At 33.8% G+C, this 27,407-nt stretch overlaps 1 protein-coding gene across 5 annotated transcripts in view; it reads left to right on the top strand.

The window, feature by feature from the left end:
* Positions 1-27,407, top strand: part of LOC112464047 (FH1/FH2 domain-containing protein 3) — a 138,059-nt gene that overhangs the window by 94,498 nt on the left and 16,154 nt on the right. For 3 of the 5 annotated variants that reach the window (XM_025030819.1, XM_025030820.1, XM_025030821.1), the window contains 12 exons: positions 1,220-1,278; positions 9,823-9,890; positions 12,106-12,211; positions 15,417-15,927; positions 16,259-16,521; positions 16,851-16,982; positions 17,396-17,732; positions 18,868-19,514; positions 24,316-24,476; positions 24,967-25,149; positions 26,560-26,679; positions 27,179-27,313. In XM_025030819.1, coding sequence (XP_024886587.1) covers positions 1,220-1,278; positions 9,823-9,890; positions 12,106-12,211; positions 15,417-15,927; positions 16,259-16,521; positions 16,851-16,982; positions 17,396-17,732; positions 18,868-19,514; positions 24,316-24,476; positions 24,967-25,149; positions 26,560-26,679; positions 27,179-27,313 — 2,722 coding nt within the window. The remainder of the gene's footprint in view (positions 1-1,219; positions 1,279-9,822; positions 9,891-12,105; positions 12,212-15,416; positions 15,928-16,258; positions 16,522-16,850; positions 16,983-17,395; positions 17,733-18,867; positions 19,515-24,315; positions 24,477-24,966; positions 25,150-26,559; positions 26,680-27,178; positions 27,314-27,407) is intronic. The other 2 variants (XM_025030818.1, XM_025030823.1) reach the window with 1 other exon arrangement.

The following is a 27,407-nucleotide window of genomic DNA, read 5'->3' as shown; positions in this document are numbered from 1 at the left end:
CTCCCTCATTTAACGAGCGGAAACATTATTAACGAGCGTATACCCGACTTTTTTTTTTTTTACCTCCGCGCACTATCACCGCCACCACCGCTGCTATGCCAACGATTCTTCGTCGCCTCTTTTCCTCTCCCCCTCTTCTTTTTCTGAAAGCCATTGTCTATACGGTCGTCGCGGTTTCTCAGCGACGCGGACGTGGCGTGGGAAGGTTCGCAGGGCCTTAAAGTTCGCGCCGTTCAAGGTGAGGTGATATGCACGGGGAAGTCGAGTTGCGCCACTCTAACCCAATTTATGTATCAGAGCACGTTGTTGTGAAGCTGCATTTACACCAAAATCGATGAGCGTTTCCTCTCGCGAATTGGTACGCTCGTAGAACTTCATTACAGTTGTCATATGATGAGTTCGTCGCTACTTGACTATTCCATGGGGAATTTCTGGGACGCTCATGGAATAACCCACTCCAGAAGTTTCCTATCCTAAAACTAATTAGCTTGTCTAGTAGTAGGGCAATTAGGACAAAATTTATGCGTAGTCGATACTACTGTACGCCACGCAAAAGTTTGTAATTACAACGTGTCGTAATTTTCTTTCCTAATCACATTAGTTAATAATGTTATATTAATTTAGGTCAATTTTTTATTTACACTACAATAATTAATCATGTTAAGTGTTGATACGCAATTATTGTTTCCTACATAAACTTTTTGAAAAAATAATGTTCTAATAAAGATTATTTCTATTTTGAGCGTCGTAGCGATTACAAATTAACGTTGATATATGTATATGGCGAGATAACGTAAAGCTATTAATTATTTATTTAGTTGACTCAAGAAACAAATGGTCATAATTACGTTACCAGGTTATCGTGTTGTTATGTCAGGACAAAGACTGCATTATAATTGCAAATTTATAAATCTAGATTTAAAAACACGCAGCATACCGTAGGATACGTATTTAGAATTCGCACATTGTGCACGCGGATTAAGGAGGACGCGCCAAGCCCTAATTAAGTAATTACCGAACGCGATTAATTCGCAGCTGTAACTAATTAGCATCCATCCGCGACGGGATGAATAATAGCGCGTTTCAGTGGGGCAATGGGCCTTTCTCGTCTCCTCCACCTCCGTATCTTTAATTAGATATTAATATGTAACCCGGCGCAGCAATCAGCATTTCGACGCGCATACTAATCGGTCGGTATTGTTTATTCTTTTTGTTACAGCCGGAAGAACGCGATCATTCTCAGGACCCAGCTGTCCGTGAGGGTTCACACCATCATAGGTGAGTACCATCATCGTGAATTTCTGATTTAAATCTCGCGACGGGCTCCCACGATCCACTTGGATGGATCATCCGTGCCGACCGCGCGCGCGCTGATTCCTCGACCCTTAACAGGCAGCGTCGGGTCGAGCCTCGTTCTAGTTACTCGGTCACTTGTTTCGGTTCACCGACAACGACGACCTTCTGCTAACTGTAACGCTGATGCTGCAAAGCATTGAATTTTGATCATGATAATTAGATAATGGTAGAAGTATACAGAATGGGATTAAATGACATTACGATGTTTTATGTTTCGAATAATTTTATTTTATCAATTTCTAATTTTTCTTAACTAAAATATATTGATAATTATAAGTGTATTAAAAGTAAATAAAATTGTAAAATCTCTTGCAAATTAATGGAATTAAATAAATAATCAATACCTTTTCAATTATTTTATTTTAAATCAATTTTATTTAGAAATTTATAATATGAGATGTATTTTGAAATCAAATTTTAATATTATTTAATATTAGAAAATGAAAAGATATATAAAGAAACTATGCTCAAATACATTCCTGCTAAAAAATAAACTTTCTAAAATTAAGAAATCTATATGAATGAAATGATTAAATAAATTTATTTATATGACTCGTTAATATAAATACAATTCTATAAATAAACAGAATAATAAATTTCTATAAATAAAATTTTTTAAAGCTGTTCAATTAATATACATTTCTTTATTGTGTGTGTGAACTACAAGTAATACGAATAACTTTGCAGTTATAATTTGTAACATTTTAATATTATTTTTAATTATATATAGAATGATTTTATTACAAAATATATTTTAGTTAAATCATTAGTAGATATTCTAGTTATGAGGTCACTTGTTTCGGTTTACCAATAATAGCGACCTAACTGTAATAGTGACAATGCGACCAATCAATGATCGTGGGTGAATAGTCACACATATTTAATCATCATAGCACCAAGAGGTCCAAATGTACAAGGGCCGTATATCATTAATATGAATAACTTGTACTAATTGTGATACTGACATACGTCCAATCGATGACGTCTGATAGACAAACACGTATATAGTTAATCATAATAATGTGTTTGTAGGAACGTAGATATTTTTTCAATAGAAATTTTACATGTAAATTACTTGCAATAATATGTAGCGTGACTAAGAATTATCGTAAATTTAAACACGAATTTTTTAACTAATCTAAGGGGACTCTTCTGTAAATGTTAAAAATATCGTTATGTGCTTTGCGCAGCGGTATATGCTCTATGGCATATTATATCTGCGCAAAGCGTTAACGTTTACAGAATAGGCCCCTAAGATTGATATCTTTTTTTAAATCATTATAAAAGTTTTTAAAAAGATAATCCACGAATTAAACTTCCAGCATACATATTATTTATCATTTTAGTTTTTATATTTTTTACTGTAAGATGTATTTCATAAAGTACTTCTAATTTACAATGGAGCATATAAAATAAATGTTTACACAATAAAAATAAAAGTAATAAAAATTTATTAGCTAAATTAAAAATAACATTTATTTAAATAAATCATTCCTATATTTTTATGGGATAACGTTTTATTAAAATAATGAATTTTTATATTTTTATGTCGCATTTATTATGATAATCTTTTAGTGTTTTAAAATAATGTGATTTAATATCTCTTTTTTATAAATTCTAGCAACTCTTTAATATTACAAAGCTTTTTATGATCTAAATTGTATACGAGCGATTATAGAAACAATGAATAACAAATGCATAATTAAATTTACAATATATCTTTAAGCAAAAGAATATTATTATTTTTTTTAATATACACCATGCCATAATTATACAATGTCGCAAACAATGAGCTCTTGTTGCCTGTTGATAATTAGCAAAGTAATGACTATGCCGTTGAGTGCGGAACCCTGTACCTGCGAAAATCAAGCTAATCCTTTATCGTGGCTCAGCGACCATCCATCACCGACTATGACAGACGGTACTTAATCACGCAATGTCGAATAAAAACTCCCTTCGTTCTATATTTTTTTTACCCCTAGCGTTACAAAAATCATTATTGAAATTACAACAAATAGCGGCAAACACATATATCTCTGTTTGATTCTTTCATCGCCAGATGATTTCTTCTAATAATTAAAAACCATCCAAATATTTGTGTTTATATCTGAACTGTTTAATATGTTACAAAAATATGTAAAAATTCTTTTTTTTTGTAGGACTTTATTGTAAAAATATATAATTCGAAATTTTTAAAAATATAATTAAAACAGCTTTATCTAATTGAAATAGAAAATCTAATTAAAATCTCTCTCTCTCTCTCTCTTTCTCCCTCTCTTTTGTAGAAGAAGTAAGAGGTTAACATGGTTATTGAAAATTCGTGCGTGCGCATAATGCTTTTAGATTTGTAATAGTCATATAATTGTACCGTAAATACGTAACATTAAATATGTATAGCACGAATATTGCTAAAATGTCTATAATAATGTTATGAATCAATTGGAATCTTCGATTTTTCTTCTTAAAAACAAGTGCACTCTTTCTCGGCGATTTTCTTAAACGTTTTTCTTGGCATAATAGAACGAACTGGAATATTACGAAAAAATTGAATCGTGTGATGCAGTTTTCTGAATTACTGCATTTGAATTTTATGCGCTTTTTATCAGCAATAAGCGAGTTTCTGAGTAAACGAGCAGTGATTTGTTGTTTTATCAGTTTTGTTTTGGAAATGATTTTCTGTAAAAAAAAACGTATTATTTCGATAAGCTTGTTCTGATTAAATCTTATTATGCGTGAATTACTATAATTACCAACATTTAATGACTCAGAGAAATAATGTCTGTGGGCTCATTTATATTTTTAAAACGGGTTTTAATAGCTTACCTTTTACTTACAAGTTTGCAGTGTTTTTGTTTTTATGCCGAACCTGCGTATTTATTTCTTTTGTACAGATTATTAAATCACTTTAAAAGTAACACATTAAAAGTTTAAGAAATGTTTTGAACAATTTAAGCATTTTAGAAGCTTTTAAAATTTATATATTTTTAGAGTTTATTATTATTTAAATTATTTGAATAAGATTTACTTTTTAATTAATTTTATTACAATATTTTCTGAAAACCATAATAAGGTACGTAGAAATGTTACGCGACGTATAATAAAATTTGTTTGTCTGAATAAAATCTTGTTTTCTACATTCATTTCCATTAACATTGTTACATTATTTCTGTTAAAATGAAGATTCTGTATAAGATGTTCAGACAAGCTTATTTGACTTGCTAACATTAATTTCTTGAAAATAAGCAAAGGTACTGCTTGCGTCTTTTCGCCATGTAAATTATTCCTTACGGGTTCAGCTGTCAGTACTGTTTCCTGCCAATAGACATTTCTATAATTGTTATTAACATTATACTTCCTTGTATAACTGAATCAATTGTAATCAAAAGGTTTTGTATCGTAGTCTGGTTATATATTCTTAAACGTAATAATATTTACAGAAATTATATAAAGTATTCAAAAACTAACACACTTTTATGCAATTATAAATTTTTTGATAAATTTTAAAACATCTTTCTCTTTTCATATTTCTTACTCTTTTCTTATACTTCTTACTCATTTCTTTTTAATTTTCTTGTAATAGATAATTTATAATGATGCTTTAATGAAATCTTTACAAATTTATTTAAAATGTGTATTAGATATATGTAAAAACTTATTTACTTGTACATACTGAAACATAATTATTCATATTCTTTTTATTTCTTGTAATTAAATAATTACTTTTAAATAACCTTTGTTTTTTGCGTCTTTTGTTTTTCCAGACAAAAAGCTAGCAATGTTAATATTTTTTATGTACATTTATTAAATTTGTTAATATTTAGTAATCTTGCTGAAATGTTCCATAGATGTTGAATATCACAGAGAACAAAATTTGCGATCATGTGTGTCGAGTACACCTGCGGGCTCTGTGTCCTGGTTCATTGAACTCTGTGAAGGCGGTGGAGGAGATAATCGAAGGTACAGAATAAGCAAGAAAAAAAAAGAAGTTTCAAAAGGGCAGAGGGAGGAGCGGAAGCCCCAAAGTGGACCATGCCGTTTTACATATTTTAACGGTTCTCCGTGTACCTCCGGTCTTCATGAAATTCGTCTGTCTTTTTTTGTTTTGATCTTTCGTCTCTTCTTCCTCCTGTGCGACTTAACATAGCTTCGAAAAGTAATAAAAAAGGTAATAAAAATGACCCTATCTTGCAAGAATGTCTTGCGTATTTTATTTATACCTGAATACGTGCAAGCTATTTGAAGTGACAAAAATATCAAGAAACGGAAATAAATAAAACTATTACAGAATAGAGTTTCTAAACAAAGAAAAATTAATAAGAAATATAATATGTGTAACGTTTGCATAACTAAAATCTTTTAATCTATACATAATATTTCTTTTCATATTTAATTTTCTTAGTATACATTTAATATAAATAGATACTTTTGCAATAAATAAATATCTTATGATATGTATAACGACAAAAAACCAAGAAATAATTAGAGATCTAAAAATACGTGATATGATGGAATACTAGTATTATCACACATTATTAATACAATAATTCATTAATAACATATATGATTAACTATAATATATAATCCCTTAGATAATGATGAAATTTGCTAGACGATAAATGCAGTGATAAATTTATTTCACTTATATTACTATATATGCGTTAAATATTAAAATAATAATTATTACACTGTTTATTTGAGGTTTTTGTTAAAAAACATTATTGTTATTGCGTCCCCCTCATTCTTCATTTATCCTTTTCATTTTCGCATTAATACGCGCAAAGTGTACTCACTGACATTCATGCGGCAACGAAATATCGCGATGAATGATTCCGCTATTCTATTTCGCGCACCCGCGAACCGATCATACAAATATTCCGCGGCTGGCCAGTTAACCGGACGCATTACGTATCACGCGATGCGTGCCACGAGAGCACGTTTTCACGTATCACGCGACACACGGATTCGGATTTCGCTCACGCCGAGAAATCTGGCACTAGTATTCGGTTGTTCACGAAATGGATTAGATATTTTAGTAAAATGTTATAGAATTTTTTTAAATTTTAAATTTTTAATAAATTGATCTTTAATCTATCTCGGCCCTTTTCTAAGAATATAGTGATATTTATTTCTCCGAAATTTTCCATTTATATAATTTATTAAATTAAAATTATATAAATAATAAAGACTTCTAATTTTCACAGCATTTACTTTGGAAATATCATGAATGTTTAACTCAGAATAGAAATTATTAAAAACCAAATTACAATTTTTAATATACATTTTACTGTTATATAGGGTAAACTCGGGTAAGATGGCCAACCCATGTTCATTTGATATTTCATGGCGAGCTAGACTGAAAGAACATAGGTTGGCCATCCTTCTTGTATGGCCATCTTACCCGAGTTTACCCTATTGTTTATGACATTTTATTAAAATTATAATTTTGTTAGATTTGATGAAAGCTAACTCACATTCATATCATCATTATGTAGAAGGATTTTTTCATGTGTATAATTTTTTAATTCAAGATACAAAACAAGAAAAAGTGTGATACGCTACAAAGATTAAATATAGTTTTTTGTTTAATATTCTTCATATTTCTATATTTTCAGTACGCTTCTCTAATTTGGTTCCTCTTGCTATTCTCATATTAAAGCAGTGTTGCGTGCCAATTGGCATCACCTATGAAGTGAACAATCATAGATAAAAATAACATGTGATAATAATCACATCATATGAAACACTATGATACGATTCTCTATTATGTTACATTTCTCATAAATTAAATGTCGCCAATGTTGTTTATTTTTAATTGAACCAATTGATTCCATTGATCTTTTCTCTTAAAACTTGGACTTTAATAAAACTATTCTAGACAATTATTTAATATAAATGTAAATTACATTTTCTCAATAAAATGGATTTTTATATTTTTAATATTAAATTTTTTATTTATTTTAAGAATGCATGCAAATGCTTCAAAATTTATTAGTAATTTCTGTCTTTTCATGAAAATAATGTTGTTGAATATATTTAAGGTAGTAAAGTAATTAAGAACAGATTTGCATGCCTTTGAAAAAATTTAGCGCAAGTACAAGTATACACATTTAAAATGCATAAAATGTTAATTTCTCTTCTGCCAAACGCAAATGGGACTCTAATCTAGAAACAAGTTGGTAGATTATCTACAGTAGCCTAAGATAATAAGCATTTAACGCTGAAACCTAACATTGATTGTAGTGAAAATTAAGCGAAAGAGGATCTATGGACGACAATAGCGCATTACGGTGTATAGTCACGGCAAAGTTGCTTAGCAGCGAAAAGAAGATACCACGCGGAGACAGAGAGAAGGAGCAAAAAGGGTCGAAGGGGGGGGGGAAGGAGACCTTTGCTTATATGGTCACTGATTACGGAGGGACCAAGGGCCCCAGGGTCTTGGGACCGCTATTCTTAGAAGACGCGTCGTTCGTTCTCTCTTCCTCGCCGTCATCCTTTCTCCCCGACTCCTTCGCGTACCCTGCAGCGAGCTCCTAATTACCTTTGCTTGCATATCTCCTCTCTTTCTCTTTCTCGCTCGTTTTTCCCGTCACTCTTCTCCTTGGACCATCTCTCTCCTGCATGCATTATGCATTTGGAGATCGCGTGATAGCCGTGGATTATGCGGTCGCACCGGGCCTTCGTTTCCGCGAAAGAAATCGCGAATTGGGTTTGCCATGCCGCAATCCGTGACTTGGGCAGACGAAAAGGCGTGGTTACGTAAAAAATCGCAAACAAGATGTGGCCACAATAAACGAAAAGTAACTTTATATTTAAATGCTGCCGTTATTAAACACATTCTATATTAAAAAGTTAGTCCCGTAAATAGAAATTGAAATTTTTATTGTCATCAATTTAAACAAATAGGATCGATGGTAAAAAATGATCTAAAAGTAGATAGTAAAGACAACAAAGAATGATCGATATTATACATGTTATGCTATTAGATGGTTACATTTATTTTCGACCAAGCCGTATATAGAAATATGAGAAGGGGAAAAAGAGAACGAAGTAAGGGGGAGAGAGAAAGAACAATGACAAATTGCGCTTATCAAAGATCGTAGACAGAAACTACCTCTCGTATATAATACATAGTACTGACATGTCCAACTTTTCTCACCTTGTTTCTGGTAAAATTTCTACTGCATATATATTCACAGCATATTGGCATATTCCGCGCTTTTGCACGATAACACGTTCCACTAGACTCATTCGTTTTTTCGTCGTCCTGACGAACTATCCGCGAACTTCCGCAATAGAATCAGAAAATTCCGGTATGGCCGGCAAATTGAATTTGCCCTGCCGCACCGCCGATGAAATGGAATTCAATTATTAGTAATACGACGAATCGGTGGGTCATGATTGGAAGAGGATCGCGTACAGGTTGGCGAGAGAAAAATGGTCGCGGAGACGGAATGGAGATTTTCGACCGGGAATTCAACATGCAAAATTGATGGGACTTAATTACGAACCTGTGTTTAATTGCTCCCCGGTACTTGCTCCGTTGTTTACCCGATAAATAAATCCATTCGAGGGAGAGCGGAATCAAATGGTGAACTTCTCAATGGGATCATGAATCCTCCCGAGAACGAAGAATACGTTGTATACGTTGTTGAATACGGCGCGGCGCGGCGGTATGTTGAATATGCGCGCATTCGCCTTGTTTATCATTGATTGTATGGGTCGTTGAGAATTTAATGAGAAAATTTCGTAAAACCGTTATTTGAGGAAACTTTGTAATTAATAATAGCGTCTATGTGATACGATGCTTGGATATCAAATTAAATTTATTAAAAATTACAATAGATAAAATACAATAATTTTGAAGTTCGACTGAATAGCGGAATAACATCTTGGAGATAATTTACTGAATAAAGCAAACTTTCTTGAAAACATGTTTTATAGATTTGACATTTCATTTTGTAGCATTTACATTTGAATGAAATACATATATTTGAAGACTATTGCGGAAAGAAATTAATTTTGTGAAATTACATTAATTGTCACAATTACTTATCCGCTTAGTTACTTCATTAGTTCATCATGATAAATTTCTCCACTTACCGAGCTGGCATTGACACCGCACTTCATTAATCCTGTTGTTTTCGTTTGGTGATACTAAAATTAATCTCGGACGATGAAGGTTCCCAGTCTCGCCCGAGGGCCGGATTCAATAATCTGACGGCAATTTATATCAAATTAGCGGTGCACGCGTGCGCGGTCGCATGGAATTGCCGCGATGGAAGAGGCTATGGTAAACGGCGGCCTCTTCATTACAGCCGCTTTAAGTACCGTGATCTGAAAATGGGGTCCTTTGCAAAAAGGGGGCCCCGGACTCGCGCAACAATGCGCGCGAACGCGCCCACGACGACGACGGCGCGCATGCAGTATTATTATAATAAATGGTTGCGTGTTGCTTGTCTGTTGCAGAAAAATTGCTGAACAGCGAGGGCCGCGAGCTGCGACGGGCTCTCTTCTCCCTCAAGCAGATTTTTCAGGTGGGTTTGCAATTCGCGATGAGATGGAACGAGCGAGAAGGCCGGAAAGAATGTATAGTGTGGATGCAATGTATAGTGGGACTGGACGGATGAGCAGTTGCGGTGTATGCGACGAAATTGAGCGAATATTTTTGCGCGAAGTTACTTGTCTGACGAGTAAATTATTTACATGGCGATTCGAGCGAGTGCATTTTCCCCACTCTTGGTCGAAGACGCATAGTTTTATCCCTTTTCTTCAAGAAACCTGACCTGATCAAGAATGAAGAGTTTAATTAAGTATCTGGTGGTTTAAACTCGTAATATTTGTTTTTTAAAGTTATCCATGAATAACAAGGTGTTCGATCATGTGTATATTGAATTAAAATCTATAATGTGGTATTTATAACAATGTATATAAAAAATGTTTTAGTATTGCATTCGTATTTGTCAGTGTCTAAATTACAAAACATGATATTTTCTTAAAATAGTGTGTACTAGAAAACGTAAAAGACAAAATAATCACATTAGGGAGCCTGAAATCTTAGATCTTACATTTTATATTTGCTAACCAAACTATTGAAAATAATTCGGTTATTAAATGTTTAATATTCAAGAGTATAAATACATTATGTCTGAAATCTTATTATTAAATAATGATTTTTGTCAATTTCTTTCTTTTTAATTTCGCAACGATATTTTACTTTCTTCATAAACGATTTTCTTTCATTGATTTTATTTCATTGAGAAAGATGGCTCTCCGGCATAAAAACTAGCATGTAAATTAAAGCACATTTTGATCAGTTTTTTGTCGAAATGTATTTAAATTTATTATTCCTTCGATATTTCATTTATTTACGAGATGAACAACACATACACTTTCCTTTTCTTTCTCTCTTTCTCTGTTCAAGCTATTATCTGCGTATTTCTTTTGTTATCTATAATTTAAAAAAAATTGAGATTATTGGAAATACTAAATTTTAATTTCGTTCTTGCAGTGAACGACAGAGGACGGAGAGTTAATTAAATTTTGCCCGCATTTAACAATCCTTCCGATTATTGCCACTGCGAGTTTCAATCTTCATCACGACCCTTTCACATCACATGTATCCCTCATATTCTTGCACATCCTTCGTTGTTAATCCGTACAGCTAATCGAATTTACCGTAGGCGCAAATCAATTGCACGTCCGCCCCCGTATCTAATCTTGTCGCAGGGACACGTCGTGTAACCATATATTTCATAATTACTTCCACGAGGCGTCCGATATGCGAACCTGCCCTTTATCTCTCCCCTTTCGGCTAGTTTCAAGTTTCCCTTCGCGGCGCAGAAATTGAGGAAACGCATCGACGCGACGGTACGAGTTCAATTTCGCTTCTTAATCCGTCGAGCTAATCGAGTCTATGTCGCGCCTAAGTCCCGTGTAAACTTCCACCGTTTCCCGGTTGGCGGGGGGAGAAGTGAGAGAGGGGAAACACTGGAGAATACCCAAGTATATATACGCGAATCAGAGAAGTCCGACTAGTTCGCGAACGGCCGTGGCACCGGCTCGGCGCCGCGGCGCCTTGGAAACGAGGGGGTTTAATCAAACTTGGTAGATTTTCCATTATGCCCGCGACTTTGCGCCCGAAGCGGCATAACTAATTCCATTTAACCCCGGCTGCACGGTAGAGCGGGTTGAGCTTAGGTGGTAATGTAGAGGTAAATCACGCTGCCGTGACGTCGCTGTCAGGATCGGATATCAGCAGCTATGTTAGTTTTTCTATGTTTTCTCTGAAGTTTCTTCCAACTCGGAAAGCTTGCCCGTACATCCAAAAAAATATATAAACACATATGAAGATGTTATGAATCGAGATTTGCGATTGTTCGAGTAACAACATAAAAATTGCTTCTGAAATCTGAATAAATATTTAATGAAACTTTTTGTTATATAAAAACATACTTAATTAATAATTTTAATAGCTAAGAACTATTGATTATTTTGATCGATTTTATATTTATTCTGATGTAAAGTAATTACACGCGTAATACAATGTTTAACACGTAATGCGATATTTTTTTAAGTTTTATACATTAAAAGCTTTCCGTTCTGATATAATAAAGAAGCGTACCTAGCAGCAATAAAGGCCTTTAAGGAAACATTTCTGCAAACGGTTTCCTATTTAGAACAACGTAGATTAATTCTGTCGCCTCGTTAAGTTGTAATGAAATTGACTTATCGCGAATTCGAATTTTCCAGGAGGACAAGGATCTGGTGCACGAGTTTGTGCAAAATGACGGACTTGCCTGCTTGATCAAAGTCAGCAGCGAAGCCGACCAGAATTACCAAAATTACATTTTACGAGGTGAGTACTTTATTCATTTATTATAAAATTGAAAGGTAACTGCGTCCCTAATGCTCATCTCCAATTCAATAAAGTCTAGACCTTTTCTCGCTTAAACCGTTCTCTTATTATTATCGATAAAACTTTCATCTTCTTCAAACAAATTGAGATTTTCCTACACGCGTAAGAACAAAATGATATTTTCAAGTGGTTTGCTTATAAAAATTATTTTTATTTTTAGGACTAAAAGTATTATATATTAAACATATACACAATTATTTAAAAAATGTGGTACATTTTTTCCTAGATAAAAGAAATATTAAGAAGTACTATTCAGTTCTGTGACAGAAATAATTTTTATTATTTTTCCTTTAATATGTTCTTAATTAAAAACTTCTAGTTGTTACTAATTATTCGTTGGTTATTCTGATAGTTTCTAATAAATATTAGATGATTATAGTATATCTAGTCTTTCTATAATTAATCAAGATATATTGCCAATTACATGAGTCTCAATTATAATACAATAACGAAGTTATGTCATCGATATATATTATAAAGACTAAAAAAAACTTTTATCTTGATGCCTTTAAATTCATGTGCAGATATCTTATCTATTAATCACGATCTCTATAAAAATGTCCAATTAATTTTTATAACTTGTAAATAGCTATTGTTGTGGAGTACCGCCAACAATTCAATAACAATACCAGGAGATGATTATTCTATAACTTCCGCAATAACAGCAGTAGTCGGTTCATCCAATTAGATGGCGGGAAAGTCCTATCGTAAACGGATCCGCAAATTGAGTTAAGAGAACGATATGACCTTGCCGGGATAACATGCGCACCGAGATTTCGTGGTAGACATAGACGCTCTCTACGCGCGCGCGCTCCCGCTTTGCCGCAAGTAACGATAAGATAATACCGGCGTAATGTAGCTAACGTTTAACGAGCGAGGCATCAACGTCCCTAGTCTTTGTCTTTCCTAAAAGGACGTGGCGACGATGATATTGCCATCTAAAAGTACGGCGAGCGAGAGAAGGTGACACCAGGTGTTAACGCGCCGCATTTACGAAAGCGTCAACACGTGGAAGCCACGGTGGCTCGCAGCTACTCGTCAAACCCGCGATGCGTCGCGAATTATGAATGGCGCTCTTTGATCGTGCCTTTCGAGTGCGATATCTCGGAGCCGCGTTCAAGTACTTTGTAAACCGCCGGCTTATACGCGAATGAGCACGCTAATTTCATGTTGTAATCTTGTAATGCATTCGTCGCATCCGTCTCTGTATTAGAGGGGAGCAGACTGAAGCGAATCGAGAAACCCATAATAAAGCAGTAAAAAATACGAGAAGCAAAGATTTTTTGATATTGCAAACGCAATTTTGAGAAGTATAATATATTTTAAGAGATAATAAGAATAATTGAATTTATTTTATTCACATTTAAATATAATTTAACAATCTTTCTTGACTATTGTTTATTACCTGATATCTATTTGAAGCAACTTATTATTAAATTCTTATGCAATTTTTCTGTTTTTATTACAGAAGTTGGTACCATGCGCGTATATTACACATTTTGCAGTCTATTCAAAGTAACTTACAATGCCCTCCGACTGCAACATAATTATATCAGATATTTTAATTATGCGCGACGCAATTTATATACGTCTAGGTTCTAATTAGATTTTGCATCCTAACTTTATGGCCTATCTAACGATAACGGCTAGATTAACGTTTATTAGTGGAACGTGCCGAAATTGCTTCATGATCATTGTCATTGCCAGCCTGTGTTGCTGATACGAAGCACACGATCGCGCGAATGCCAGAATTTTGATGATATTCTATTGGAGAATCAGTATACGTAAACAGTTACATTTTTATCGAGATAAAAGCCTCGTTAACTTGATTGCACTATCCAGCTCCAAATTTGCATAGGTTAAATATTGATTATAACATACACGCGAATGGGATTCAAAAATTGCTGATTTTCTATCAATATTATTTCTTACATTTTGTGTACAACATAATTCTCGCGAAAATTAAACATCGTTAGCATTCTCGCAAACAAAGTCGATTTCCGAGTTGGATTTGGAATAGTTCGTTGCGATGTTAACTCATATATTTCATTTGATAAACACTCACTAATTGGCTTTGCGACTTACAATTAGTGTAACATCAATTATTTCGTTTGCATATCGTATAAATGATTTGGATTTTCATGCGCATTTTCAAGTTGCATGTAAACCCACGTGTAATTATTACTCGACAAAGTATAGCATGGGAGATTCCGATTTTTTTCTCATTGTTTATAATTAATTTCAGTTGAAGCGGTTTTTACCTGCAGTACATGAATGCTCGCAGCAGCTTCCTTCTATATTTTTCGTGCATTTTACACGCCAAGCGTGCCGTAATTTGTTTAGGGCAGGGCGGGTGGAGGGCTTTTCATCGGGATATGCGTGTTTCAAGCGATAAGCGTGTGAGCGCAAGCATATTTTCGACCATAATGTTATGTCGGATAAAATTTGAGTAAACCTGCCGCGATCGGTGGAATTTGCTCGTTAAATTCCAATCGCGCCTGCCTGCGTTCGTGGCCCGAGGACCGGACGGAAATCAGTTTCGTAAACAACGGGGCATGGTAAAAAAAAATAGGTAACATCGTTTTGGATCGAGCCGAGATTGATGGGTATCGCATCGGTTTGTGCAACGACGGTTGTATTTCTCGTTGCGTATATCTGCATCGGTAGAGGTCATCATTCCGACGTTTCCGCTTATATTTTTAGGTTCCGGTAAAAATAGCGAGAAATGCCACGGTGCGAATTAAGAGACAAGATTAATGGTTATATATCAACAGGGAGATTTAAAAATCTAGGCGAAAAATATCGATTAATGCGGAAAATATTTAATGTAATTGGAGTATTGGCAACGATATCTTAAAAGGCAGCTGTTTGTATAAAAATGGGTTTCTCCCTCCGCTAATCTCCTTAGGGAGTGCATGGCATGTTTAAACGGCATTAAAATAAAATATTTAATTTTTTACTTCTCTTTTTGCGATGTTTCAAGAATCTCTTGGGTCTTTATGTTATTTGAGTGTGGCCATAAAATCCATCAGAGAGGTACATTTACGCGGACAACGGTTAAAGGCTTGCCTCTCTTTATGCCCGATTGTCTGGAACAATTTCGCCCTTCGTGTTTTAATCTCGCAACTCGTTTGCATTTATGCAGCACTCGGCCAGGTGATGCTGTACGTCGACGGCATGAACGGGGTGATGGAACATGGGCAGACGGTGGAATGGTTGTATACGTTAATTGCTAGTCGTTTTCGGCTGGTGGTGAAGACGGCGTTGAAACTACTGCTCGTGTTTGTGGAATACGTGGAAACAAACAGCCTGCTGTTGGTCAGGGCTGTGAGGGCGGTCGATCAGGCCAGGGGCGTGGTACCGTGGATTAACGTGATGAAACTCCTGAAGGATTATGACGCCGCTGACACGGAGTTGCTTATATACGCAACGACTTTGATCAACAAGTGTTTGAATGGTATCCCCGATCAAGACACGTACTACGATCAAGTGGACTGCCTCGAGGAACAGGGTATGGAGGGCGTTATTCAGAGGTACATGTCGAAACAGGGCACGGATCTTGACCTGCTCAGACAGTTTCAAATCTACGAAGCGGTGTTGCATCACGAAGACGGCGACAGGGGTTCGCCTATACGTCAATTGGATGACAATATAAGGTAGGTGATATCATAATTTGCCATGGAACGTATAATATTATGTAATAAGACCAAATAAGTAATTTTTACTTTGCCAATGAATAAGTAACAGTAAAGATTTTTTATTTGATATAATTGGATATCTTTATAATCGACAATACGATCATTGATGTAATAAGATTCCTTCTTTTTCATCCGCATTTAAATTAATTAATGTATAATTTTCTGAAATGTTGTGTGATCTATAGAAGAAAAAGAAAAGATCTTGCAATTAGATGCATATATTTTTACAAACATTCTATTTTATTTGATCAAAATGTTTTTGATTCGATATTTCTGATTCACTGCGTAGGAAAACTTTACGAAATCGGAAGTCTCTGGTGGATTCTCACGAACGGCGAAAGTCTCGGAGGCATTCAACGGGTAACTCGCCCCTATCAATGTCTTTGAATGCACGGCTGAGTCCACGGCTAAATCATTCTCTGGGTGTGAGCGCGCTGAATAACACCTTAAATTCGAACCTGCCAGATGATGACGACGAATCAAGTAGTTCTCAAAGTTCCCAGGGTCATCTGGGTGAAGTCCAACTCAACGGCAGTTATAAGGAAAATAAAGGTAATTATCTATTTTTCTTTATTATCTAAAATTTTTATCTTGCAAATTTAGACGAGCATATATCCTAAGTTTTTCATTGAAAATACAATACACGATTAGCATAAATGCTTTATCAAATCTTTAAAAATGTCATATATAGACTGAATATGACATGATAGATTGATTACGTTGTTATAAAGTACATATCTAATCTGTCAGTGTTCTTTTTGAATCTCAATCAATTAAATGTGTTTATATTAACAAAAAAATTTTTTTATGATTTTTATACGCGATTATTAATAGAAGCAAAATTTAACTTACTGAAGAAAATATGGTTTCACATGTTTTAGTGGATGTTGGTGTTACACCAGCGCTAAGACGGCGAAGAGAACGCGCGGAGAGACAGAGGAGTTTCATTAGAGAGCAACAAGAGGCTACTGCAAACATGAGAGCTTCGCTTGGTCACACCGATGATCAGGAAAGTGAGTACTTATACGGATCATTTAAAATATTTTTTATTATTTACAAACATAATTTATTTTATTTCTAATTAAATCTCCGATTATCAAAAATAATATGACTTACATTCTCAACAAGATAAATAAAGGGATTAACCTTTGTGCACCGTCAACAGCGCTTGGCTCGTATTTAGCCCGTTCCACACTCTCTAAGATAAATCTTGTTATCTTATAATTTTACACTTGATATATCTATTCACAAACAAATAAGCTAAAAATATGTTATACTAAATGCGTGTGCCGTTAAATCTTTCTTGAAATAGACGGACTTAACAGATCATTTGCTTCCTTAATATTCACATTTATTTTTAAAACGACGTGCATTGAGAAGAAATTCTATCATTAGAATAAATACTTTTAACCTTCTGCTATTAAAGGTCAGTTCGCAACAAACAGTCTGCGATATACGAACGGTACCTCTTATGAGAGGAACGCTGATTCTCCTTCGAACAAGTTGTCCAGAACGAATAGCAGAAAAGACTTGACGCCCTTGATGAATGCCGCGAACAAGCTCGACTCGGAGGAGAAGAAGCCATGGTACGGCAAAAGTCCCAACGAAGGTGTCGAGTACAACGAGAGTAATCACACCGACGAAGACGAAGATCGTCGAGTGGTTCTACAGCTTAAGAGGGAAGGAACCGTCAAGGATCTCACTCAGAAGTTGGCAGCACAGAATCTTATACCTAGCAGTCCCGTGGAAGAGAAAGTTTCCAGGTAATTTTGGGAAAGACGCAGCCTTTATTTAAGATGCATGCTGCTCGATTGATTTATCCTCTGCATCTCGCTTCTATATTCGCTTCTGTATTTACGAAACTTTAGAATGCAAACTTTTTATTAACCGACATTATAAGAAGACATAAAAAAGTCTCGAAATTAATTAAATTCTAAAAAATTATTAATAAGAGAATAAGAACGAAATTAATAAAAGATAAAACGCGTATAAACAAGTATAAGTTTTTTTTACTAATATATAAATTACCTTCATCGTTATTTGGGTATATCATGCATTCCAAACATAATTAATTGTTAGCACACTCAGTTATTAACAATTTAATTGTCTGTATTTTACTAAAAAAAAACTTTCCTTATTAAACGTGAAATATAAATTTTATACGGAATATTGCGAGAATAGAGCGTTTAATATAGTTACTTCTTTGTTGGATACGAAACTTTTAACAAATTGATAAATAACTTTACGTTTTGACTTTTGTCATAAAACAATCTTTAAAAGTACCTTAAAATGAATAATTGATAAATCATATTACTGCAAGGTGCATAGTGCATACTACTTTACATATTATAATGTGACATTAATAATTAAATTTATAAGAGGCAAAATTAATTGGAATATTTTTGAAAAAATGGAATTATATAACAATATCTACACTATACAAACACACACACACACACACACACATACACACACACACACACTGCACACATTTAACTTCAATAATTTCACTGTGATAATTTGCCCAAATAATTTCCATTTTTGGATTTTACAAATACATAAAAGTTTATAATGTCAAAATTGTCAGAATTCAATATAGAGATTGTTTTCATGTTTAACATTAAAATTTAAAGCCACGATAATTATATTGGCTTTAATTTGTATATATAACATGTAATTAATGTAATTAAAGTAATTTAGTAACTCAACAATACAACAATTAAATCGGTAAATGTATCAATGTTATTCGATTTTAATAGCTCATCTAAATGTATCTTTCTCTTTCTATTCTATGTTGTAATATATACTGTCAGCGTTGATTACATAAAATAATAATATTAACAATTATAATAATATTAGCATATGTATAATTTTAGCAATTTTTACGCATGTCTTTAGGATAGGAGATATGAGCGGATTAATCTCAAAGGCAAAGGAAGGTTTAGCGAAGTCAAAGTCAAAGGCGGATGTACTGAAGTCGCCAACCGGCGATAATCTGCCCAAATTGCAAGAAACGAAAAAGTCTGAAAACGAGCTGCACTGGGAGGAACTGGTAAAAAAACTGAAGAGACCATTGGCGCTTTGCGACTTGGATTTCACCGATCTGAATTCCGAGGATGAGATCGACGTGTTGGGATCAGCTAACGTGACGAATGGTGTGCCACCACCGCCACCGCCGATGGCACCACCGATGGCACCGTCAAATGGAGACGCTTTGGCTCCTCCACCACCGCCGCTGGGGGCGAGATTGCCACCGCCTCTTCCTCAGGGTCCGCCGCTGCCGTTCGGTGTCAGCTTGAAGATGTCGAGACCGCTGCCGCTAGCTAACGAGACCAGCAACACTCCGAAGAGCCCGCCGTCGTTGCTCGCGAAGAAAAGCAAGAAGACGGTGAAACTGTTCTGGAAGGAGGTACGAGACGATCCCAACATTCTTGCGCGACTCGACAAACACAAGATGATCTGGGACGAACTGATGCCCGTGGCCGTTGACACTCAGAAGCTCGAGCATCTTTTCGAGAGTCGCGCTAAGGATCTCATCACCAAGGTGAGTGGTCTTCACGTACGACTTCTTTTACGCAGATCGTGTCGTTTTCGTTATACGAGTGCAACGAACCGCGAATTTCACCGTTTCGAACGGATGGCTGGCTGAAGGAAACGGCATAAAGAGCGATGCTCGTTTAAACGAGATCTATCCTCGGCTGCTTCTCGCAATGTATACCTACATTTTGCAGTTTTCTGTAATACGATATTCTCCAAAATTTTTAACGAGATGAAAATAGAAGCCATATCTCGCTACGTTATACGTTTATTTTTACTATGTTCTCTTTATACAAGCTTTACTGATCGCGTCCAGATAATAATGGCGTTTCCACCTAGGTAGACTAGTTTGAAAAGAAATTCTCAAAGAAAGACTGATGACATTTAATGACATATTAGGAAATTATTATTTGTAGTTTTCAATCCACTTTTTATTTAGCTTTGTATTAATTTGTTTGTATAGTACTAGTCATTTTGTAAATCGTTAATTTTGTATAAAAAGCAAATATTCGATTTTGATTTATGCAAGATTGTTACAAGACCTTTTCACGGAACTAAAATTCCAACATGCACAAAGCATATACCTCGTCTAATCTTGTGTACATAAACGCTGCTGTTGATCCAGTAGGTTGGGGTTGCTACACGTTTAAAGGGGATAACATCTTTCTATCGCGTCTGTTTGACGCTTATAGATTTAATAGTGTTCAGAATAAGAAGAAATTACCGTTTATTTATGATTAATAATGTGAAATTGTAAATTGATATAGTTATGTGATAACAAAATCTAATTTATTTTTATTTTTTTGTATTGGTCGTATCGATGTAAAAAGACTAGTTTCATAACTAGTTCCATAACTTTCTAATTACAATTATTTTTTAAGAAAATAAAATTTCATATTACTTTTAATATTAATCAACGATAAATATTATTTTATTTTTACAATATTAGAGGTAAAGCTTATTTCTCATATTCTAATATGTTAATATTTATTTTTATAAATCTGTGACCGAACTAATCAAATACCGCCATTTATTTGATCAGTTCTGGATCATAGTCGTTTCGACATACGATTTAGTAATGATTTCTCCATGACGGATAATGGATGAAACTTGATAGTATTAATAAACAATTTTTTTATTATTATTTCTTTTATATAAATGTTTTTATGAATTGATCTTATTTTAAATTACATTTTTTGTTGTGTTCAAGAGGCATTAAACAATATTTATGGTCTTAAATTTGAAAAATATAGATTTTTGAAATAGGTGTTATTTTAAAGATAGTAATTCAAGTATTCCTTTTTCACTGAAACTCTATGGATCTCAAGCTTATAATTATATTAATCAGATTACCAAAGATTTGGATCTTAAACTTATTACGTTAATCAAATAAGTGCTACAGATACCAAAGAAAATAGCGCTTGAGATGTACATGAATATATAATACACTAGCTTTCATCTATCTTATCATAGTATTGTTATTATAAATTATGCTCTACATATTTTAATTATACAGCAGTTGTTGAAGTTTTATTTCTATTCTATTATTTCTATAAAAGTAATCGCAATCATGTGGACTTTAAAAGAAGACGACGAGATTATCTTAGCTTATTCACTCACGATTTATTTTGTATACTTTTCAACTGTATGAAATTAAAGAAGGAAATTAATTGGAACAAATGTTTTAGAAATGTAAACAACTTTTGGAACGTTATAAACTGTAATAAGAATTACATACAGTAATATAAACATAAAGTAATAATACATATATCGATTCTCGCAAGATTTCTCTGTCTTCTCTTGTGATTAAATTTATATAATTATTAAAATGAGCAATTTAATCTTGTTATACAATATATTTTTAATTTATGGCTTCATTTCAATTACTTTTGAATACATTGGATTTTATTAAAACTACAGTGTATTCAATCATTTTATAGCAATTTTGAGAGAAACGATAAAATATCTATATGTGATAGAAGAATTAATATACGTTATTATATACATAATTTACAAAACGATTTTACACATACACATACGCGCGCGTGCGCGCTAGAAAATAACAAAAATTTCTCACTGGCATTGTGCCAAAGCATTGCAATCGAGTAGAGAATATCGTCGTTAATTACCGCAGTAATTACACGGCGCGGGTATATTGGTTTCCTCTCACCTGTATTTCGCGTCTGTGTATACAACTAAATCGCAGCAAGAGGTATGGCAGAGAGACTGCGACTGGGTTGCGCGTATTTTTCAAGCGTTACTGAAAGCTGCCGCATTATTTCTCCGTTCCGGTTGTTTCCGACACCGGCTCTTTCTCGCTCTTTGAACCCGCTTAGCACACCGATAATTACAGTCGACCTACGCTCATAAAAAGCAATGAAAAAGTGGCCGCGTGCCAAGAAAATCGCGAATCCGTTGGCGACGAAATACAAATGTAAACGGAACAAGAGGTATAAAAGGAAAACTCGTCTTCGACGCAAATAGTGACGTTGTGTACAGTTGCTTGCACTTGTTCCATAAGGTCGTAAATCAGGATGAATGTCACATGTTCAGAACTAATAAGAAGAAAAGTCGGAAAAATCGGTGCACAAGTGCGCCAAAAAGATAATAATCATTGTAAAAAGTAACAAGATATCAACTTAAGAAATTATGATGTAATATTGAAAATTTTGTTGAACTTGTTATGATTTAATCTTATGAATTAATTACTATTGCTTTTTTGTTATTTATTTTTTACTCTTGCTTTAAAATTAAATCGATGTCCTGATTTAATTCTTGGCCTTTTCTTAGAAAAACAAAAATAAGTGATGTTATAAGTGTTGACTTTGTTATTAAGCCATTCTACAATTCTTATTTTATACATAACTTATAGATAAATTTTATTCTTAACATGACTTTATGCTTTCAATATTATTTTTAAAATATAAACAGCAAGTTAAAGAATATTTCAAATTTTCATCTTTCTTTCTGCATAAAAACGATGCCACTATTTTGCTTGTACTAGCGTCTATGAATGCACACAGATATATTAATCTCTTATTATATTACATATTTTCAAAAATATATTTATATCAACCCTACATTTTCATAAAGAAAAATGTGAAATAAGAAACTTATAAGCAAACTTTGATTCGTATTGACTTTCACTCAAGCTTTGTGCTCCGCCACGAATGTATGTAATTATCGAATAAGCGCTGTACAATAACGTCGGCTAATTTAATAACGTGGCTAACCGTATCGCGTGAGGATAACAGTTATGATAACGATCATGAATAGCGATTACGACGACGCGATGGATAATAGTAGGGGTGGTGGTAGTGATGATGGTTTATTGCAATACGACTAATTTTCTTCTTATATTCTTGGCAATGTTGTTGGTGCTCGCACGAAAAAAAAAAATGAACGAAATGGCATGCTGGAATTTTACAGGAGGTGAGTCTTAATTCCTTAACTTTCGGCGTGGTTTTGTTGTTCGTTAATATGAATGCATGCATTCGGAACGATGCATTTTCTCACGAGTGCTGGTGCGATCAATCTCATGCTGACAATGCACAATTAATAGATACTTTGCAGAAGATATTTCTTTTTTTAAAAGACTGCTACATTGTAAATCGTTATAAATCTTATTTGTGTTTGTTATTTTCTACCGTAATTGGTTAATTTGTTGGGGATTATTAGTAAGGGATGTTGCTTCTAACGTTCTGACAATAGTGTAATCGTATTGATAACTACAATCTTCGCCATCGTTTTACTATTACCTATATCGATTTTTAGTAGGCATATAAAAAGCATTTTGTTGACTTGCAAGTTTTATGTTGTTTGCTCCGTTTCAAAAACCCTATGCACAAGAGATTTTTATCCCGTATCTTCTAATTTTTACGTGATTTTCATTAAACTGATTTATAATTTAAAAAGTTAAATATTCATATATTAAAGAAACACGTTCTCAGTCTAACATTTATCTCGTTCAATATAAATTTATGTTCTAAAAATTATTTTATAACATTTTATTTTTTGGCAGACTTTTATTTGAGATATTTTTTCAAATTTTCTCCTATATATTATGATACTTTTTTGCTATTTTTATTTACATTTAGTCTACATAAACGTTTACATAAAAAATTGATTTGCATTGGACATTATGCGGATATACATTTTTTGTAATATTTTTGAAAGAAGTGGAAAGTAGGTTGAGTTCATGAAGGATAGTTTTATGATCTTATATTGCGTGATAGCTGTTGCATCTATTGGACATTGTTTGGTGAACCGTCATCTGCAGTCAGATAATTTTGATAGGGAACGTCTAATCGTCGTCCATATACGTACAGTGGATTAAAAAAGTATTTGCACACTCAGTTTTCTTACAATAACTTTATTCAAAGGAATAATACATAAGTACGAATTGTGTCCATTACTTATGGACACAATTATAAATTGTGTATTATTCTTTTGAATAAAGTTATTGTAAGAAAACTACGTGTGCAAATACTTTTTTGATCCACTGCATATGTCTCCACTTGCAATCAAAAGAATGGCTACAATTATTTTATTCCAGTGGCGTTTTCAATATATCCTACCACTATGTTTTCACGAAATTGTGTGATATGGTCGAATGTTTTGTAACTTTTGGTGTGTATTGTAACTTTTGGTGTGTTTTTATAGCGGAGTATTTGTTGCACGGTAAAAAATACTAATTGTACCGCAATAACTTCAAGTGCTACGAAATAATAACGATGAGAGTGTCGAGGTTGTATATCGCGCGCAAATGTTTCAATATAACTGAAAATTTTTCGTTTGTTGTTGGCAAACAGAAGCAGCAGGAGATGAACAAGAACAAGGAAATTATCGTGCTGAATCATAAAAGATCGAACGCTATCAACATTGGTATGACGAAACTGCCGCCTCCGAGATCCATCAAAACTGCGATTTTAAAAATGGATGCTACTATTATGAACAGAGAGGGTATCGAGGTGAGAATATAGCATATTTTTACATTTTTTTACTTTTGTATTTCTATTTTTCAATAAAATTTATGAAAATGCTCAAAATTAAAAAATATTTCTTATATTTTTGTACGCAATATAAATTCTGGGAAAAAATACGAGCATATACAGTGTGTTTCGATACTTTTGATATAATTCCATTTTAATAAAATGGAAATAAAAAATTATTACAATAATTAATTATTATTATTTCTTACTATTTGTTTATTTGAAAAATTTTCTACTTAATGTATATTTTTAATCAATTTTTTAACTTTTATTCGTATAAATCATATCGATTCCGCTTTAATTTACTGGTTGATAAAAATTTTCTAAATTTCTGTTGACTGTCAATCCTGAGGTTTATTTGAAAAACCCTCACATATTCTAGTTTCCAAGTTTATTCTAATTTCTCTAATTTCGAATTGACTTCTTTTCTTCGTTCGTTTCCCTCCTTGTCCCGAAATCATCCCAACAGAAACTTCTGACGATGCTACCCACTAAAGAAGAAAAGTCCAGGATACAAGAGGCGCAGGCCGCCAATCCTGACCTTCCTTTAGGATCGGCCGAACAGTTCCTTCTGACTTTGACCTCCATCTCAGAACTACCAGCAAGGCTGAAGCTGTGGGCATTTAAACTAGACTTCGAAAACTCTGAAAAAGTAAGTCTTAATATTACATTATGTATCTTTCAATGAATACATAATTTAACAGTAAACTTTTCTATATCCTAATTTTAAATCGATTTTGTACATAATTTATTTCCGATAACAGGATTTAATACTCCACTGTCGATAATTTCATAATCAAGCATCTCTTAAATGAAATAATATGTTATTATTTATTGATTATTTGATCAAGAAAAATTATACATTTGATCGAATTTCAATTAACAATAATACGGTAAGAAATATTAACTTATCAATAGAAGTAACATTTATAACTTTAACTTTGTTTAAAGTTGAGTAGAATAGACTGCAAATTTTTTTTATTTCCTCTCCAAATAAAACTTAATTTATTAAAAGAAACACACTTGCGCGAATAATATCCTAGACATATAACTGTATTGTACATATTTTGATTTGAAGTAAATGTCGTCTCGCGAATTGGATACTACTAATATATAATAATATTAAATTGGCTCCTTATATTTCTTTTCTGTTTCGTTCTTTTTGACTTCGCGCGCGAATTTCATTGCGAGTATCAAGTCGACGAAAAGGAATGTTAGCAATGTAAGAGAGGAAGTCAGCAGGTAGAAGAGCGTTCTCGGCGCATTTCTTCGACGACAAAATGGCAAATTCCGATATTGTCCCCGAACTAAGAGAGGTCACCCAACGACCTAACTTCCTTGGCATCGCTTGACTGTAGCTGAAGCGCGAAATAGTTGGCGCCGGGAAATCCGAATCTTTTTATATCCACTTGTATGATCGGAATGTGAGATACACCATTTTTCAATCAAATCAATTAATTTAGAAATGCATACAAAAATTGATAAAAAGTTAAAAGAAAGAAGAATTTTTGGATCAGAATTATTACAGAGATAAATCACGAAAATGGCAAACGTTGAATTTAAAATTGACATAATCAAACTATGCTTTCGCTATTTCACTTTTATGCTTACACTGAGAGAAAAATCCAGGTTGTTCAAAAATTAACAAACGGACAATCCGACACTTTCTTAAAAAGCCGATCAATTATCAATGATATCCGATTATCTTGATTAGACATTATTCTAATCTTGATCAGCTTTTCATAATTCCGATTAAAAATATCGGATTATCCATTTATTAATTTTTGAACGACCTGGATTTTTCTCTCAGTGTATGAATTATATGGATTAAATACATAGATTATTTTTTTTTTCCATGAAACATACGTGTTGCAAAAATTTGAATAAAAATAATTTTCTTTTTTTTTTGTTTCTGGTTAAAATGCAATAATAATTAATCCACGAGATAACGACCTCTTCAAACCGCAATGCAACAATGAGACGCGTGGTTATGAAAATCGATACAATTACGAGAAATCGCGAGATGAGGAAATAAATGCGGGGCGGTTTTTGTGATTTTCAGGAAATCGCGGATCCTTTGATGGATTTGAAACAGGGTATGGAGACCTTGCGAATGAATAAAACGTTCCGTGGGATTCTGAGCACGCTTCTTTCGATCGGGATATTCCTCAACGGAAATGAGGTGGGTATTGAATGCCAGCCATGATATCCACTTAATCCGTCTGTCTCGCAACACGGCGAGAGATCGTATAATAGCGGTCCGAAATTTGACGATATCGATAATTTAGTTCTAACTGCTGGTTGAGCAGGATGCTTTTCATGCCACTTGGCTGGCTGCCGACACACTTTTCCGAAAACAATCTCCGGTTTAATACGGAGTTTTGCTGCAATCACGGCCCGCTATTTATCCTCGGAACAGCGCCGGAATTTTCGAAAGTTTTGACGGAATATCCACTATATTAAAAAAGTTCGAATGTATTTTCCGGCAGTTAGACTTGCATCAAATTAATTTCCAAGCGACGCAATTATTTCATAGAAATTTCTATTGTAATATATAATATATGTTTGTATAATGTAAATACATAAATAAATCTAAATATTTACAAACGTCAAAATGAGACGCGTGATTTTCACGACGGATGCGTATATTGTCACGATGTGAAGGTTTCATCCTTTTTCAGGTGAAGGGCTTTCAACTAGAATACCTCGTCAAAGTACCTGAAGTGAAGGATACGGTTCACAAGCACTCGCTGCTTCATCATCTTTGCCACATGGTGATGGAAAAGTTTCCGGATTCTACAGACCTCTATTCCGAGGTGAGAGTCAGTTAATACGATCAAAAGTCGAGAAAACTTTACTCTTCGTCATGATATCGTGGTAGTACTATTGTGTATTTGTGAAATTGAAACT

Source organism: Temnothorax curvispinosus, unplaced genomic scaffold, assembly GCF_003070985.1.
Source record: "Temnothorax curvispinosus isolate PA1 unplaced genomic scaffold, ASM307098v1 QBEX01013839.1, whole genome shotgun sequence".
In the NCBI taxonomy this organism is placed as follows: domain Eukaryota; kingdom Metazoa; phylum Arthropoda; class Insecta; order Hymenoptera; family Formicidae; genus Temnothorax; species Temnothorax curvispinosus.
The sequence above is the reverse complement of the archived record's forward strand: the minus strand, read 5'-3'. Positions and strand labels throughout refer to the sequence as shown.